Below are 18,902 nucleotides of genomic sequence, written 5' to 3'. Positions count from 1 at the left end.
TGTATTTTGACTGTCTTAGTAGGCTTTACATGTCTTCATTTCATTAACTCCAAGTATTTTGTGGAAAAAAATAGTATTACAGATGTGCATGAGGACAGATGTGCATCCAGTGTTGACATCTGCTAGCCATGGGGAACAGTATGGCTTCCTTTGGATGCTGCTAGTGGAGCAGGGTCTGCCTTATGCCAACCTCAAACTTCCTTGCACGAGAAACTAATCTGCGTAGGAGGTTAAGAGCTCGTGTATCTAATCTGGAGGAACCGGGTTTGATTCCCAGCTCTGCCGCCTGAGCTGTGGAGGCTTATCTGGGGAATTCAGATTAGCCTGTGCACTCCCACACACGCCAGCTGGGTGACCTTGGGCTAGTCACAGCTTCTCGGAGCTCTCTCAGCTCCCACTCTACTTCTCACAGGGTGTTTGTTGTGAGGGGGGAAGCGCAAGGAGATTGTAAGCCCCTTTGAGTCTCCTGCAGGAGAGAAAGGGGGATATAAATCCAAACTCCTCCTCCTCCTCCTCCTCCCTCCCTCCCTCCCTCCCTCCCTCCCTCCCTCCTTCTTCTTCTTCTTCTTCTTCTTCTTCTTCTTCTTCTTCTTCTTCTTCATACCCTCAGATAATAGGTACATGTGGGGAGCTGTGCATTTTGAATTACTCCCTTTTTTATCATATAGTTATTTTAACAGAATCCCTTAGGGAAAATGTATTTGTTTTGGCGTCACTTATCACTTGTTGTTCACTACAGTTGATTATGATATTGCAGGTTCCAAACCAGACTTTGCCGATGTTCCAGTAAAGTTCTGAGCCATTTTGATATTATGCAGTTCATACGCATACTTAAGACACAGATTAAAAACAATGTCCACAGAGACAGATAGTTTTATGAAGATAGAGAATAAGTTTTTCTCAAAATACTAAGCAATCTAAGAAGCTAGGAGCATATTCCAGGTTAATCAGTTCAGGAGAACAGAAATATTCAGTACAGAAATAGGGGAAAACATCCTATTAACATGTCAAATAGTGTTGGGATAGTACCCAGCTATCCTCTTATATGAACAAATGTCATTACTTGTCATCTGATCATGTTCTAAAGGAACTGTGAAAACAAAGTGGCTCTCCGATTAATTTAATTTCGTTTTATTTTATATGTTATTTGTGGGGAAAATCATCTTTTTATAGCACTTGCCTAGACAGACAGGCAGACAGACAGACAGACAAATCCTATTAGGTAATACTAACAAGACAAAGGAGCTTATAGTGGACTACAGAAGGAATAGCTCAGAAATTCAGCCCTTGACTATAAATGGAGATCAAGTAGAGCGGGTGGCTAGTTTTAAATTTCTGGGCGTTATGATTAAAGAGGACTTGACCTGGGGAGTACAGACTGCCGCAGTGGTTAAGAAGGCCCAGCAAAGACTGTACTATCTGAGACTTTTAAGGAAACAACAACTGGATGGAAAACTCCTGGTGTCCTTTTACCGCTGTGCTATAGAGAGTGTCTTAACCTACTGCATCTGTGTATGGTTCTCCAGTTGCACAGTGGCAGATAGGAAGGCGCTCCAAAGGGTGATCACTACTGCACAAAGGATCATCAGCTGCCCTCTCCCCTCCTTGGAAGAACTCTATAATTCCCGAAGCCTAAAAAAAGCCCAAAATATTCTGAGGGACCCGTCTCATCCAGCACACTCTCTTTTTGAACTGCTACCATCCGGCAGACGATACAGGACTCTCAAAACTAGAACAAAGAGGCTCAGAGACAGCTTCTACTTTAGAGCTGTGGCTATGCTAAACTCCGCGGCTTCGTATTGATGTGTTTGGGGCTGTGTACGGATGGGTGGAGGAAGGGGAAAGTGAGGATGATGTATGAGTCTGAAATTGCGTGCATCGAGGAATGCTGCTGTAAATTTTGTTGTGTGTGCACAATGACAATAAAAAAATGCTTATGCTTAGAGGACAGAAACCAGTGATTTTAACACCTTCAAAGAAGAAAAGCAAAGCCCCCAAATGCTGTGGAATCACATGTAACTAATTTCTCAGATTCCACCATAACTTCAAATTGCTTTTCAGAAGTTCTGATTAAATGGGCGCAAGATGTTGGTAAAAACATACTTTATTCAAAATGGGTAGAAACATGGAAAAACCACCAAAAGTTCATGCTGAGTTGAGACCTGAAAGAAAACTTCAGCAAAGACTTCCATAGGTGGTATCTAACACCCCAAAGGTTAGCTAAAATGGATAAAAATTATTGTTGGCCTTCTGCTGCAAATGAGACCTCATCCAAAACTATGATCTGGACAGTTGAATAAAATACTGTAATTATCCCAAATTACTAAATGAGCATTCTCTATCGTGCCAGGTGCTGCAGGCGTAGTTCAATGACACACAATCAACAAGTCAGTGTTGAAATTTGATATAAAATATCCCTCTTCTACTCATCTCTTTGCTGTCGGACTGGGAGCAGAAGTGTTCCAGTGAAATCTTTGCCAGTTACTCCTTACTGAGATATTGGAAATCCATAGAAAATAATCAGGTGGCATCTGGTTTGAAGCTGGGCGATAGAAGCTGGGCATGCTGCATTCAGATTCCCCTGAGATGGCAATAGTATTCCAGTTGCTTTTAATTTTCGAACTGCATTTACTTCCAACTGCTACAGCCGCACCTGGTGTCATGTGTACCATGACAGACCACAGCCAGGTGACTTATGATTATTATCAGTTTGGGGACCAAATCATTGGAGCCATAAGTTCTTTTTTTGGTGGCCTATTTGAGGAAATATATTTCAGGCACTATCCCAAAATGAAAATGGAAGGAGAAGATGTGTAAGATAAAACTTCCCTTTTTCTTTAATAATACATCTGAGGTCTATCAAAACTAGGACAAAGAGGCTCAGAGACAGCTTCTACTCTAGAGCTGTGGCTATGCTAAACTCCGCGGCTTCGTGTTGATGTGTTTGGGGCTGTGTAGTGATGGGTGGAGGAAGGGGAAAGTGAGGATGGGGTATGAGTCTGGAATTGTGTGCATCGAGGAATACTGCTGTAAATTTCGTTGTGCGTGTACAATGACAATAAAAAAATGCTAATGCTGAAATACGTTTTACAACCAATGTCATGGTTGCCTAAATCTTATTTCAAGATGTAATAACTATTATTAGACTTCTTAAAAAAAACATGTTCACACACTTTCTAAACTGTGCTATTTTTAACTTTGGTTGTCTGCTGTGTATTCCATGAATTCTCTCAATCGTCTCTCCCGTTATGAGCATGTTTGATTTAACAAAACATCAAACACCCACCCACCCCCGCTTTAATAAAACACTTAATTGTCTGTATCAAGAAGCAGATTTTAGAACATAGGTGAGTATTTTTTTTGAGGAATCATCCATCTTTTGATGGTTGCAATTAGTGAAGATCCATTTTCAATCCCCTGTCATTTGATATTTCCTATTCTGTACTAAACTATGGCTCATTCTGCACACGCAAAATAATGCACCTTCAAGCTGCTTTCACAACTGTTTTTGCCATTCCGCACAGCTTCAAAGAGCCCTGAAAGCAGCTTGAAAGTGCATTATTCTGCGTGTGCGGAATGAGCCTATCTGTCAAGTAAACATTATAAATTAAAATGATCCAGAGATGAAGGATGGACTGACACAGATTATGTGAGACCCTGTTCTTTGTGGTCAGTTTAGTCCCTTTCCCCAATTTCATTTTTTTACTCAGTGTTCAGTTTTACTTTAACATTTGAAGAATAGAGTATGATTCTTTATAAATCATCATATTTTCAGGGAGATGGTTGGAAACAACAGATAGAAAGTACAGCCTATATATTAGGATTATCAAAAGTGTACACGGTAGCATTTAAAAGATTTTAAAGAACTCTTTCTTATGTGTATGAAGTTGAGAAAACGTTAATTTGTGTCCTTAAAATATATGCATAGTCATGATGATATGCATAGTGGGAACACTCTTAACAACGTTCCAGGACCACTGAAAGTTTGTGTAATATCTAATGTGAGGAGCAGCAGTGGCGTAGGAGGTTAAGAGCTTGTATATCTAATCTGGAGGAACCGGGTTTGATTCCCAGCTCTGCCGCCTGAGCTGTGGAGGCTTATCTGGGGAATTCAGATTAGCCTGTACACTCCCACACATGCCAGCTGGGTGACCTTGGGCGAGTCACAGCTTCTCAGAGCTCTCTCAGCCCCACCTACCTCACAGGGTGTTTGTTGTGAGGGGGGAAGGGCAAGGAGATTGTCAGCCCCTTTGAGTCTCCTGCAGGAGAGAAAGGGGGGATATAAATCCAAACTCTTCTTCTTCTTCTTCTTCTTCTTCTTCTTCTTCTTCTTCTTCTTCTTCTTCTTCTTCTTCTTCTTCTTCTTCTTCTTCTTCTTCTTCTTCTTCTTCTTCTTCTTCTTCTTCTTCTTGCTCCTCCTCCTCCTCCTCCTCCTCCTCCTCCTCCTTTAGGACTGTTCCAAAGGTCTACCAACAGGTTCTGTCCTTGGTATTTGCTGTGAAGGAGATAAATGAGAACCCCAACATCCTCCCAAATGTCAGTCTGGGCTTCCACATATATGATAGTTACAGGAATACAAGGATGACTTCTCTGAACACCCTGAGACTTCTAACCTGCCAAAATAGGATGATCGTCAATTTCAAATGTGACAAGTCAAAGAATCTGATTGCTGTCATTGGTGGCATTACCTATGAAATATCCCTTCAAATGGCGACTATCTTAGAAATCTACAAAGTACCTCAGGTAAAAATATGGGCAAGGCCCATGAAGCATTTCAAGTATCATATCATTATACCTTATATCTTATTCTGACAAGGGCAATTGACTGGGGATCAAGAAATCCAAATAATGGAGCCAGGGAGATGGGTGGGGGATTTCTCTACCAAGCTGAAGGAAACCGGAGGACACGGGAAGGCGTTTTGGGGACGGCGCAGCCTGTGCGGATGCTGCGCCATCTTCCCCGTCGCAACCGTGACCGTTCATGCGAATGGTCCCGGGGGGGTTGGGTCGGCATCATGTACGCTGACCCAACCCCCATCGTGGCCATGCGGAAGCGGCCACAGTCAATAGATTGCACAGGAACTCAAGAAGTTTTCAAAACATTTCAACCAGAGAATTGTTTAAGATGAGGAGTGATTTAAAATGTTTTGGGGCTGCAAATAAAACAATCGAGGGTAAAAAAAAAAACCATGCAGAACTCGATGGAGGAAATGTTTTACAGCTGACTCAAAATGTTTTAAAAGGTTTGTGTGGAAAGGACCAATAACGATTCAACCTTTCAGGTGGAAGGTCTGCTTTTCAAATGAAGGTATAACTTCAAAGTATTTTCCTGCTTGCACACATCAAGAGAGAAAAGCCTTGTGCTGCATTGGCAGGCCCTAAGCAATGTCTTTCCAAATCTACACAACTGATTAGGACTCCAAGTGCCAAACGTTAGCCTTGCTAGGGAGAAGCTCCATCCGGCTTCACCCACTTTCCTAAAACACTTGGGCTCATTCCGCACGGGCAGAATAATGCACTTTCAAACTGCTTTCAGTGCTCTTTGAAGCTGTGCGGAATGGCAAAATCCACTTGCAAACAGTTGTGAAAGCGGTTTGAAAACGCATTATTTTGCGTGTGCGGAAGGGGCCTTGGTGAGAATCAGCAATAGTTTCAGTAGGGTTCATGACACCCATGGGTTACATGTTGGTGACCCCTGAATTACAAGACTAATGGTATGGGGAGGAATGCCACTGATACAAGAATATTTTTTTTCACAGCACATTCTTTCTAACAACTTTGATCATTTGATTGTGGCTTGAAATTGGATTTTTCCACCAACTTTTTGAGAAGTGTTCATTACAATTTAGCACCATGTCAGCTCTGTCTTGGAGTAATGTGTTTTATTTTCTTTAGATCGCTTCCTGTGTATTGACTCCAGTAATGAATATTAAGACCCAGTTGCCTTCCTTCTATCGGATGGTCCCCAAGGAAGAACTGCAGTGTGCAGGGATGGTCCAGCTCCTTTTGCAGTTCCAGTGGACCTGGATTGGGACCGTAACGGGAGATTATGACCTGGGAGATAAGTTTCTGCAGACCTTCTTACCTATGCTTTCCAAGACAAATATCTGTGTAGCCCTCATGGTCAAAATACCAATAGTAACCTATTCTATAAATGTGATGGAATTATGGATAATCTGGAAACCTCTATACTATTCTATAATAAGATCCACAATCAAAGCATTTGTTGTAAATGCAGACTATAAAACAATTTCATGTTTTCAATGGTTGCTCTACATGAATTCAATGTCAGAAGGCATTCCAGAAGTGGCCTTAGCTAAGGTGTGGATTATGACAGCCCACTGGGAATTCTCATCAGGGTCAGTGCATAGAGGTTTGGATATCAGTGTCTTCCATGGGGCCTTATCTTTTGCCATTCACTCAAAGAAAATAATGGAGTTTCATAAATTCCTTCAGTTCCTGCAACCTAGTTCGCCGAATGGAGATGGTTTCCTCAGAATCTTCTGGGAACAGGCATTCAACTGTTTGTTTGATGACTCCTCTGAGACGCTGAAAAGCAGTGATATTTGTACAGGGGAAGAGAAACTGGAGAGCTTACCTGGAGTTTTCTTTGAAACAAGAATGACCGGCCTCAGCTACAGTGTCTACAATGCAGTTTATGCCATAGCACATGCTTTACATAAGGTTTATGTGCTCAGGGGAAAACTGGGAGAAAAGGAAGACAGAGGAAGAATAGATCTTCCACATCTTCAACACTGGCAGGTATTTTTTTAACACATCATGAAGTTTTCTTGACAAGGCTTAGTTTGTAATAAAGAGGAATTCAAACAAATAAGTAGAATGTGTAGGGAGAAAGTCAGAAAAGCTAAAAGCTGACAATGAGCTTGTCAGAGAATTTTTTAAAAAGAACTTTTTTTGGTTATGTCCATTGCAAAAGGAAGAAAAATGATAGGATAGAGTCACTGCATGGAAAAGATGCCAAAATACTTACAGGAGATGGAGAAAAGGCAGAACTACTCAACACCTTCTTTGCCTCAGGGGTTTTTCTCAAAAAGGAAATGGTGCTCGTCCAGGAGAAAATGAAACAGAAGATACAGTAGGAGGAATTCAGTCCAAAATAAATAAAGAGGTCCTGCAGAAACACCTGGACAAAACACAAATAAAGAGGTACTGCAAGAACTCGTGGAGAACAGGAGAAGTCCCAGTGAACTGGAGAAGGGTTAATGTTATCCTGATCTTCCAAAAAAGGGCAAAGGAGGACCCTAATAATTACTGTCCAGCCAGCCTGACATCAATACCAGAAAGATTCTAATAATCTGGAGCAGATCATTAGACAGACAGTCGGCCAGCACCTAGAAGGGAATACTGCGATAATAAAAAATCAGTATGGGTTTCCGAAAAACAAATCATGCCAGACTAATCTTATCTCTTTTTTTGATAGAGTGACAAGCTTGGTAGATGAAGGGAATGCCGTGGATGTAGCATATGTAATGCCCCCACAGAGGCTTTTGTTATTTCCCCATTAAGCTTTAGTTTCCCAATAGTTAGCATGGTTTTAGTTCATTGTTAAGTCTTCTAAGGGAGGGTATTTTAGTTAGCCCCTGTCCCTTTAAGACATTTCCCAATAGGCAGTTTCCTTTCTTTACCCAGCAATCCCCTGTTTTAGTCAGTCAGTCAGAGTGAGGTGCTAAGGGTAGCTGGAGACTGGGATATTCGTGACGTACTTATTAATATATGGTGGTCCTTAGAGCACAAGTGAAGTTTAACAGCAGTGAGAACTAAACAAAGACTGAAAAAACTGAAAGGAAGCAAGACACAGTGGACTTTCTTGAAAGCAACCAAGAGAAGACACAGTCCACAGCTGCAAACCTGCTCAAGACAAGCAAGTACTCTGAGTTGGATAGACCCAAGGGAGGAGTTAGGGTCTTGATTCTCTCCAGTAATACACCTATTGTTGAACTGTTGAACCTGGCTTGTGTCACCCCCACTCTGTCCTAGCCAAGTACAGGGCACCAAAAATGGATTCACTTGGGGGGGGGCAGAACAGCATACCTTGATTTTAGTAAAGCTTTTGAAAAGGTGCCCTATAATATTCTCGCAAGTAAGCTAGTGAAATGTGAACTAGACAATGCTACTATTAGATGGATTTGTAATTTGTTGACTGACTGAACTCAAAGGGTGCTCAGTAATGGCTCATCATCAACCTGGAGAGAAGTGACTAGTGGGGTGCCACAGGGTTCTGTCCTGGGCCGAGTGCTATTCAATATTTTTTATCAATGACTTGGATGATGTAATAGAGGGCATGCTAATCAAATTTGCAGATGACACTAAATTAGGAGGGGTAGCTAATACCCCATAGGACAGAGTCAGAATTCAAAATGACCTGGATAGATTAGAGAGCTGGGTCATTTTTCCTTTGTTTTGTTTTGAGGGGGATGTCTGAAGTTCTATGGCAACACAAACAGGCACATATTGCAGCTTCTCTAATCATGTTGCCGTAGCTTTTCAAACATCCGCCTGAAAACAAAAGTAAAAAACAAATGACAAGTAAGTAGGATCACTGTGAGAAAAGAACCCTTTATTCGTCTACTTTTTACAGTGAAAGCAGAGGAAAACTCCGTAGGGAATTTTCAAGGAGAATCTGCAGCAACAAACAAAATGGCGGGCACCCCTGTGGAACTGAGAAGAGCTGTGGGCAGCAAGTGAGAAAAAATATCTGTTTTGGTTTGCAATGCTTGTCTTCTAAGGGACTGTGGGAACACAAAATGCAAAAATTGACCTTTTTATAACATCGTAAAGGTGTTACATTTTGTGCTGTGTGGAATCTACCATCATCCATGAATATCTGGAGGACCAGAGTTTGACACCCCAGTATTATATGAAGGATGAAAAGAACAGCAAAATCAACACTTCTCTCCTTCTCTTTAGATGCACCCCTTCCTGAGAAGTATTTCATTTAACAACAGTGCTGGGGATCTGGTGTATCTGAATGAAAATGGAGAACTAGCAGCTGGGTTGGATATTGTAAACTGGGTGACTTTCCCCAATCAGTCCTTCTCAAGAGTCAAAGTAGGAACGCTGGATCCACAGGCTTCACCAGACCACGAGCTGAGTGTTAAAGTGGAGGCCATCACTTGGCCCAACGCATTTAATCAGGTGGGACTGAGATCGAGGTTACCAAGTAGAAATGCAAACCGTCATTACCAGGCTCTCTAGGGCAGTGGTGGTGAACCTTTGGCACTCCAGATGTTATGGACTACAATTCCCATCAGCCCCTGCCAGCACGGCCAATTGGTCATGCTGGCAGGGGCTGATGGGAATTGTAGTCCATAACATCTGGAGTGCCAAAGGTTCGCCACCACGGCTCTAGGGTGTGTTTTACTCAGAGCTGTACAAAAAGGGAAGTGAGAATAAAATGGAAACACTGCAGTACAATGAATAGAAACAGAGGGCAGACATCAGGTATCCCCAATACCGTGAACATCACAAAAATATTAGAGAGCTTTTAGAGGAAGAAGCAAAACTTTACCTGAACTCCTGAACAGGCAACAGGAATCTGGAGGGGAGGAAAGATATGGCCAACAGGAAGCTGTGATTGCAGCAGGTGCTGGAAAATGTATGCATTAAGGAATGATATGGGAAGCCAAATGAACTTATCCCTTGAGCATAAAGGTGTCATCAAGTCACAACTGACTTATACTGACCCTGTAGCATTTTTAATGCAAGAGATGAGCAGAGGCTGCTTCTGGAAAGCAACCCTCAACTTCCTTCAGAGGCTGTTTCTGCAACACCATTCCTGGGGTGCTGTACACATTGCTGCTGCTGCTGGCTTTTGTCACTCTGTGGAGGCCAGGGGACACGCCTCCCAGCCTCCGTCTCTGCAGTCATCGCTCTGGCCATAGGGGCATGTCCCCTGGCCTCCACAGAGCGATGGAAGCCAGGAGGAGGTAAGGAGGTGTTTGGGGGTCTGCACAGCCATGTGGAGCCGGCTCCACCAGCTGCGCACCCAGTGGGACAGTTCGTGTGAACGGCACTGGGGCTTGATTCGGCATGAACCATGCCAATGCAGCCCTGCTGCTCTGGTCGTGCAGAAATGGCCATAGTCGCCTGCTTAGTTTCTGAAATTCAAGCTTCCAATATCTGATGAGGTCAGGGCAGCTAGGGTGGGTCAAACTGGATCTTGTCCCTAAGGAGGAAGAGGAAGAAGAGGAGGAGGAGGTGGTGGAGGAGTTTGGATTTATATCCCCCCCTTTCTCTCCTGTAAGGAAACTCAAAGGGGCTTACAATCTCTTTCCCCTTCCCCCCTCACAACAAACACCCTGTGAGGTAGGTGGGGCTGAGAGAGCTCCGAGAAGTTGTGACTAGCCCAAGGTCACCCAGCTGGCGCGTGTGGGAGTGTACAGGGTAATCTGAATTCCCCAGATAAGCCTCCACAGCTCAGGCGGCAGAGCGGAGAATCAAACCTGGTTCCTCCAGATTAGATACATGAGCTCTTAACCTCCTACACCACTGCTGCTCTTAACCTCCTATGCCACTACTCACAAAGGCTTGTTTGTAAGGCATTTTCTCCTGCCACAAATGTCTGCCATGGACAGGCACTGGCTGGTAGAAAACTGTGTCTGTTGCTAGAATATACGGTGATAAAGGGCAAGAAGTTGTGATGTTGAATTAAGGGGTTGATCGTTTAACATCATTTTAGATCAGAAAATGTTATAGTCAGGTTTTAATGATCTGTATTCATGATCCGTGAGTTAATGCAGGGCTCGGTTGTTAATGATGGATTTTAATTAATATTGAACTTTAAGAAGAAATTTCTCTTCATTGAGAATCAGAGGTGTAGGTAGGGAAAATGGAGCCCGGAGTTTTGTTCCCCCCCCCCATGGGCAGCCACTGTGATGCTGGAATCTACCCCCAAACAGCATCACTTTCAATGGTGTTTAAGCTAGGGAGCCCAGATTCTCCTTTTAAATCCACCTTAAAGGGAGAATCTGGGGGCCCCAGTTAAAACAACATTGAAAGTGATGCTGTTTGGGGGTGGATTCTCCCCCACCCTGAAACAGCATCACTTTCAATATTTAAACTGGGGACCTCAGATTGTCCCTTCAAATCCATGCCGAAGGGGGTGGATTTAAAAGGAGAATCTGGGGAAATTTGGAGGGTGCCATCTGTCAGGCATACAATTGTTAAGCTAGCAGCACCAAAATGTCAGGGTTTCTTTAGGAGACTCTCCTGATGATCCTAACTCACCTAACTTGGATGGTATCATCAGGAAAGTGTCCCAAAAAAACTCAGAAATTTTGATGCTGCTGGCCTAAAAAGTGCCAGGTTAACAACTGAAAAAACACAAAAATACAAACCCCCCACAAACAAACCTGCAATTTTTGCGCCCCCCAGTGCAACGTGCACCCCCGCCCCACCCCCTGGTAGCTTCACCTCTGGTGAGAGGTCAGCTCCAACTGATTAAAAACCATTAACAAAATCAAAAAAATCAAGGCATACAAGGCTGCAGTGGCGTAGGAAGTTAAGAGCTCGTGTATCTAATCTGGAGGAAACCGGTTTGATTCCCCGCTCTGCCGCCTGAGCTGTGGAGGCTTATCTGGGGAATTCAGATTAGCCTGTGCACTCCCACACACGCCAGCTGGGTGACCTTGGGCTAGTCACAGCTTCTCGGAGCTCTCTCAGCCCCACCTACCTCACAGGGTGTTTGTGGTGAGGGGGGAAGGGCAAGGAGATTGTCAGCCCCTTTGAGTCTCCTGCAGGAGAGAAAGGGGGGATATAAATCCAAACTCTTCTTCTTCTTCTTCTTCTGAAGATGCCAGCCACAGATGCAGGCGAAACGTTAGGAACAAAATCCACCAGACCATGGCCACACAGCCCGGAAAACCCACCAGAACCAGTAAAATGTATTGCTTCATTTGGGTATCTGGGAGCATGAAAAACAATAAAAACAGGAAATTATTATTTTTAGGGCAATATATATATATATATATATATATATTAAAAGAACAAGATCTGTATAAAGTTTCTCTGCACTTCTCTGACCTTCAGTTCTTCCTGGATCTGAAGAGAAGAAAGCTGGTAGACTTTTCATGAAGGCAAAAGAGTCAAGCATTTTCTACTAATTTTATGACTAGGTGATGCCCCGGGCTGTGTGTAATGACAACTGCCATCCAGGCTACTACAAAGAGAAGAAGGAGGGCGAACAGTTCTGTTGCTACAATTGTGTTCCATGTCCAGAAGGGAAGATTTCTGACCAGAAGGGTAGGTGACATCAAGCTTTCTCTCATGAAACACTGGGTAACATCTTTCACCCTTCTTGTTTTACCACCACTTGAGTTCTTCAACAGAACTTGGAAAATTATCACCCCAAAATACACAGAATTTCACAAAATGATATGTAAAAACTTGGCATTCATTACAGAAAATGCTCATACCTATCTAAGCAGGTATCCTGCAGGAGTCTCCTGCAGGAGAGTCTCCTGCAGGAGAGAAAGGGGGGATATACCGCCCAAAGCCCTTCGGGGATGGGGCGGTACAAAAGCCTAATAAATAAATAAAATAAATAAAAAAATAAGCATTTTAAAAAAACTGATGATTGGTTCAATTTAGACATTTGCTGGGAAATCGAAACGCACATTGTATCTATCACCATGAAAGTTTGCAACACATCCTGGCAAATAGTCTAAAGAAGGCAATTCAGTTATATGTGGTCTGTGGGTAGGGTTGGTGTTTTGCGCTAATATTTTGGAAAGATTGGGCAAAACAACCAGCCAATCAGGAATAAGTATGACAGAACCCTTTAAAGAGAATTATTTATTTTATTTATTTATTTTTCAGATTTTTAGACCGCCCCATCCCCTAGGGGCTCTGGGCGGTGTACAACACGATAACCATTGTATACAGATAAAAACAGTTAAAACCTTTAAAAGCAGCAGTAGATAAAGGACTAAAAAGAATAATTAAATTAATTTGTAAGATGGCGTCCGACAATCTAATTTCACCCTCTTTCAGAGAGGGAAGGGCAGCAAATCCCGAGATGGCAAAGGCACAGATGTAAAGGCCCTGGGAGGGCCTTTACCAGAAGGAATTATACCTTCTGCACATACAAACTACCCACACAATGGCTAATGGAGCTATTATCTATAGCTTTTTAAACATTGGCTGTAGAAAGGGAGCTATTTAAAAACTGCAGTTCTGTGATATTAAATAAATTTGGCTTTACAATATGTTGGACAGGGTTGGATGGAAAGATAAGCAAAATGGATGATCGTGAATACCATGAGATGTCAAATTGATGAAGGAAGGGAGAAGGGCTTGGTAGTTTTAAAAGACACTTCCATGTGGGCCTTGATGTGGGCCTTGATTGTATGGCATCATTGATGCAGTTGTTCCTGACAAAATGATTGTTTTGGAACCCCTTTAGTATTAGTGATGAATTAAGAGCCAGGATGAGCTACTTTTACAGACTCATCTGTCATGCTGTGAAGGAGTTACACAAAAATAATGAGTAGCAGAAAATGTACAGCGCAATCCTAAATGGGAGCACATCTTGCTAAGTCAATGGTGAATTCCGTACAGGCCAAATATAACAGATGTAAGACATTATAAAAACCACTTGAGGATGGGCCTTTGAGCAGGTTCCATTCCCAAAATGAGTTTGCTCCATTTTATTCCCCTCAACCTAAGCCAGTGGTGGCGAACCTGGGGCACGGGTGCCAGAGGTGGCACTCAGAGCCCTCTCTGTGGGCACACGGACAGAGATATTGTCGTGGGGGGGGAATCACCCCCCACACACACACACACACACATCTAGGCTTGCCTGGGCCACTGGACACGACATGCGCACACCGCAGTGAGCAGGGACGACTTGGCTGGCAGTCCTGGTCCTGTGGTCCAGGTGGCTGCTGCCCAAGGGGGCGGGGAGAGGCAGAGGAGGCAGAGATGCTAGAAAGGTGCAGAGCGGTGTGCGCAGGACTTTCTGGAGGTCAGAGCAAGCCCCTGCTCGAGCAGGTGGGAAGGAGGCAGAGGGGTGGGGTGGAGGTGCTGGAGGTGCTGAAGCAGCGCAGGGCAGAGTGGCAGGTGCATACAGGACCTGTTGGAAGCTGGAGCGGGCTGGCTGCTTTTGCTCGAGGGATTGAACAAGCAAAACATGGGGAAAAGGTAAAAGGCGGAACCAAATGGATCTGTGATACACCTCTGAAGATGCCAGCCACAGATGCAGGCGAAACGTTAGGAACAAAATCCACCAGACCACTGCCACACAGCCTGGAAAACCCTCCAGAATCAATAAAATGTATTGCCTCATTTGGGCATCTGGGAGCATGAAAAGCAACTTTGTGACAGACATCTTTTAAAAAAACCATATGTTCTCTCTTTCAGATATGGACGACTGTTTCAAATGCCCAGAAGATCAGTATCCCGATATGATCAGAGACCAGTGCCTTCCCAAACCTCTGAACTTCCTCTCTTTCTCAGAGCCTTTAGGGATCACTTTAGTGTTCTTGGCACTGTCCTTTTCTCTGATGACATCTTTGGTGCTGGGAATTTTCATCAAAAACAAGGACACGCCCATCGTCAAAGCCAACAATCGGGACCTTAGTTATTTTCTACTGATTTCCCTTCAGCTTGGCTTTCTTTCTTCCCTGCTATTCATTGGCAGGCCTCAGCCAGTGACTTGCTGCTTACGACAAACCGCTTATGCCATCTCTTTCTCAGTGACAATTTCTTGTGTGTTGGCAAAAACAGCCACTGTGGTTGTGGCGTTCATGGCCACCAAGCCGGGGAGCAGGCTGAGGAAATGGGTGGGGGGAAGACTCACAAACTCGATTCTTTGTTGCTCCCTCATTCAGGCCATCCTTTGTGTTATCTGGCTTTGTACTTCTCCTCCATTCCCAGAGGTTGACATGCATTCTCTCTCGGAAGAAATCATCATAGGATGCAACGAAGGGTCGGTCGTCCTGTTTTATAGCGTTCTGGGGTACCTGGGACTTCTGGCTATGGTCAGCTTCACTGTGGCTTTCCTAGCCAGGAAGTTGCCAGATTCTTTCAATGAAGCCAAGTTCATTGCTTTCAGCATGCTGGTCTTTTGCAGTGTTTGGCTGTCCTTTGTTCCCTCTTATCTGAGTACCAAGGGCAAATACATGGTGGCTGTGGAGATCTTTGCCATTTTGGCCTCTGGTGCTGGGGTAACAGCTTTCATTTTTTTCCCCAAATGCTACATAATTGTTGTGAAGCCTGGCTTGAACCACAAGGGCCAACTTATGAAGAGAAATAAGTAGCCTTTCACATGTTTGGGTGGTTTACTATTATCATTTCCGTAACAGTGATTTTGAACTTTGAGCTTCCTGCAGAATTTTTTTAAAATAAATGCCAGGCTAATCTGGTGAACCAAAAAAGGAAACAAACTATGGCTCTCAAGTTACTAGAAAAACTCACACCAAGACAGACACTGTAGTATCCTCTTTCTTGTACTAGAATCTTCTGGTGTTTAGAGATCCACATCCTTTTTCCAAGTTCGTTTCTCTGTTCTCACATGATGGTCACTTTCCTCAGCTTTACTTTGGCTCGTATTATAGCTGATTTATGGATTATTCCTCAGAGGAACAGCTGTACTGAAAAATAGTATAGGGAACAGTTATCTAAGTACAGAAGGGAGTATTATTTTTTCAGGGAATTTCTTGGAAACAAGTTTAGGGATGGTAGGCCATGTTTACCTGCAGTAGAAGAATTAGATTTGAGTCCGGTAACATCTTCCTCAGCTCCTTGTTATTCATTGGTTGTTCTTAGACAATGACATGCTGTTTCAGACAAACAGTGTTTGGCAACCCAAAGAACCTGCGCTAAATACAAGCTCACCTGTAATACAAGCATCAATCACAATATTAACAAAGGGTGGGTGTAAATGGGAAGTTCTCCCCCCGCCCTGTGACCAGGAAAATGGCAAGGCAGCAGGACTTCCTGCTGCCTCGTCGTCTTTGGGCACCTTTGACCCTGCTCATGTCATCAGTACTTATAAAAGCAGCTCTTGGTGGCCGGAAGACTGCTGTCTGCCGGCTGGGAGTCTGGGTGGGAGCCCAGCCAGGAGCAAGGGGGCGGGGGTGGAGTGGAGTGGCCAGGCACCCTTGACCCTGTCCATGTTGATGACCACATGGGCAGGGTCAAGGGCACTCAAAGACGACGTGGCAGCAACAAGTCCTGCTGCCTTGCTGTCTTCCTGGTCAAGTGGGGGGCAGGGGGCAGAGCCGTCTTCTTGGTCAGGTGGTGGTCAATTTTGCGCTCCCATGTGACCAGATGGCATGCGCCTGGGGACATGGGGTACCCCTTGTCCCCATGCAGGTACGCCTCTGGTCCTGGGAGAGCACTTCGCATAATGTGCCCCCCAACCTAATTCTACCAACTGATTCTTCAATAACCCGGGTTTGGGTGTGGGGGAAAATGCGGAGCGGATCTGCGTTAGGAGCAGGATCCATGTGAAGTTCCCCTCAAACCCGGGTTATTAACCGATGTTATCCTAGTCTCATTGGCCCATGCGGAAAGGGCCTTTGTGAATTCTCTGCTGTTTTGGTTTGTGCGTTTGTACATTTATTATTTTACTTTTCAAAATAAAAATGGTTAGACTTTTGCATCATTATCTTGCAGATTTTTTGAAAAGGCTGATTTCCAAAAAAAGTTAGCAACAAAGATCTCGAGTTTACCGTCCTCTCGCTTCGCCAGGTCTGCCCTTGCTAATTCCCCCACTCTTAAATGGGAAGACCCTACTATTTCAGGTACGATTCTGACCTCTGCCAACACCTTTTCTGGAATTCATTGAGTATTTTTTAGAAAATGGCTGCAGATGTTTGAGGGCACAAACAGCTGGCTAGAGATGGGAGATTGTCGTTGCCCCCACCACTCTTTTTTCAGAATTTTTTTAGAATTTCCAGAGGTGACCACCTGCTCAAAGAGGAACAGAAAGCCTTTATTGGCATGTTAAAAGAACACCACAGTTACAAAACAAACCAATGCAGCAAAACACATCCAATGCAAACCCGCAAGACACATCAGTCCATGTTCACATCGTCAACAAAAAGAAGGCCACCAATTCACGTTCCACTGGGCCCGAACCACCCAACAACAAGCAAGTTCTGTCTGCATCATACTAATATGCTTTAAAGGCGATTACTATTAGCAAAGGTTATTAAAATTAAGACACATATTAAACCTAAAATTAATACCGCAGATAAATGTAACCTCTAACTGTGGGTTCTGTAAATGAACGAAGGAGTTGGTAAAGAACTAAATTTTAAAACAACAATATGGTTTACTTCTCTTTACCAACATTAAACATCAACATTTAACGTGCTATGCCCAATTCAAGGTCCTGTTCAGGTTGCATTTCAAGTCCTTCTATTTACAGTCTACTGATATTGCTAAGTCCAAATTCTTTCTTGCGTTGGTTGGCCCTGGTAATCTAAGGGCTTGATGAACAGGTTGCAACATGATGAAGGTTTCCAGGAGAACTCTCACCCATTACAACCACAAAAGAAAAGAAAATCAAGGTCCGAGTCTGGTAGCCTTGCTTCTTCTGCAAAAGAGCTCTTTCAGCCTCTCTGCTGCTCCGAGTCTCCACCCCCTTACTGGGTCAACCCATTCTGGGCCAACCCATTCTGGGCATGGGGGTTACATAAACATTTCAGAGCTGCTAGAGACGTGCTCAATTCCAAGGTTAATATATTGTAGTATAACAATAAAATATTAAAGTAAGGTGGCGTAATAAGGAAGAGAGAAGTTAATTGCTTATGCTCTAAACATACTTAGACCCATTACTGGATTATTTGCATTCAATTATTTCAAGGAGAAAGTTTGCCACAATCTCAGGGTTGGCATTATTCAGAAGAATTGGAATTGCAGCCGAGTCCGCAGGGGCCATGGTGCTCAAAGCTGTTGGGGACCTCTGAGTTAGATACACACAGAGAACAAAAAAAAAATTGATGTTTTCTTCTGACTTCCTGCTATGAACAAGACCTTATCCAACTCTACGGTCTCAACCATTGATTTAAATACTGTAATTATCCCAAATTACTAAATGTGCTTGGTTTTGCCAGATCCTGTAGGCGTATTCCAAGCCTACTTACACAATCAACAACTCAGGTCTGAATTTTTTAAATATAAAATATCCCTCTTCTACTTGTCTCTTTGCTGATGGACTGGGAGCAGGTTGGAGTGTTCCAGTGAAATCGTTGCCAGTTGCTTCTTATTAAAATATTGGAAATCAATATAAAATAAACAGTTGGCATCTGGTTTGAAACTGGAGAGTAGAAACTGGGCATGCTGCATTCAGATTCCCCTAAGATGGCAATAGTATTCCAGTTGCTCTTAATTTTCAAACTGCGTTTACTTCCAACTTTAGCAGCAGCCCCTGGTGTCCTGTGTACCATGACAAACCATAGCCAGTTAACTTATGATTATTATCAGTTTGGGGACCAAATAATTGGAGCCATGGGTTCATTTCTTGCTGGCCTATTGGCTGAAATATCTTTCAGGCACTATCCCAAAATAAAAATGGAAGAAGGAGATATGTAAGATAAAACTTTTTTTAAAATATTATATACGAGGTCAAGCCATAATCTTTACAAAAAGGTTATGCAACCAATGGCATGGTTGCCTAAATTTATTTCAAGATGTAATAAGTACTATTTGTGTTATTTTTAAAAAATGTTTACATTCTTTTAACCTGTGGTATTTTCTACTCCAGTTGTCTATTGCGTATTCCACAAATTCTTTCAGGCATACCTCCCGTTATGATGATGTTTGATTTAATAAAAGATGAAACACCCCCCCCTTCCTGTTTTAATATGACACTTCTTGTTTGTATCCTTAGGCAGATTTTGGAACATACATGATTATTAACTTTTTTTTTTAGG

General features: G+C 43.3%; 1 protein-coding gene across 1 annotated transcript in view; it reads left to right on the top strand.

Moving 5' to 3' along the window:
* LOC125440559 (vomeronasal type-2 receptor 26-like) overlaps positions 1–15,278 on the top strand; it is a 33,894-nt gene extending 18,616 nt beyond the window's left edge. Inside the window, exons 8-11 of the mRNA XM_048510430.1 lie at positions 4,477–4,743; positions 8,929–9,156; positions 12,135–12,261; positions 14,380–15,278. Of these exons, the coding sequence (XP_048366387.1) occupies positions 4,477–4,743; positions 8,929–9,156; positions 12,135–12,261; positions 14,380–15,278 (1,521 nt within the window). The remainder of the gene's footprint in view (positions 1–4,476; positions 4,744–8,928; positions 9,157–12,134; positions 12,262–14,379) is intronic.
* Positions 15,279–18,902: the final 3,624 nt, after the last annotated feature.

The sequence above is a fragment of the Sphaerodactylus townsendi genome, linkage group LG11, assembly GCF_021028975.2.
Source record: "Sphaerodactylus townsendi isolate TG3544 linkage group LG11, MPM_Stown_v2.3, whole genome shotgun sequence".
Taxonomy (NCBI): domain Eukaryota; kingdom Metazoa; phylum Chordata; class Lepidosauria; order Squamata; family Sphaerodactylidae; genus Sphaerodactylus; species Sphaerodactylus townsendi.
Note: the sequence above shows the minus strand (reverse complement) of the source record. Positions and strands in the feature narration are given on the sequence as shown.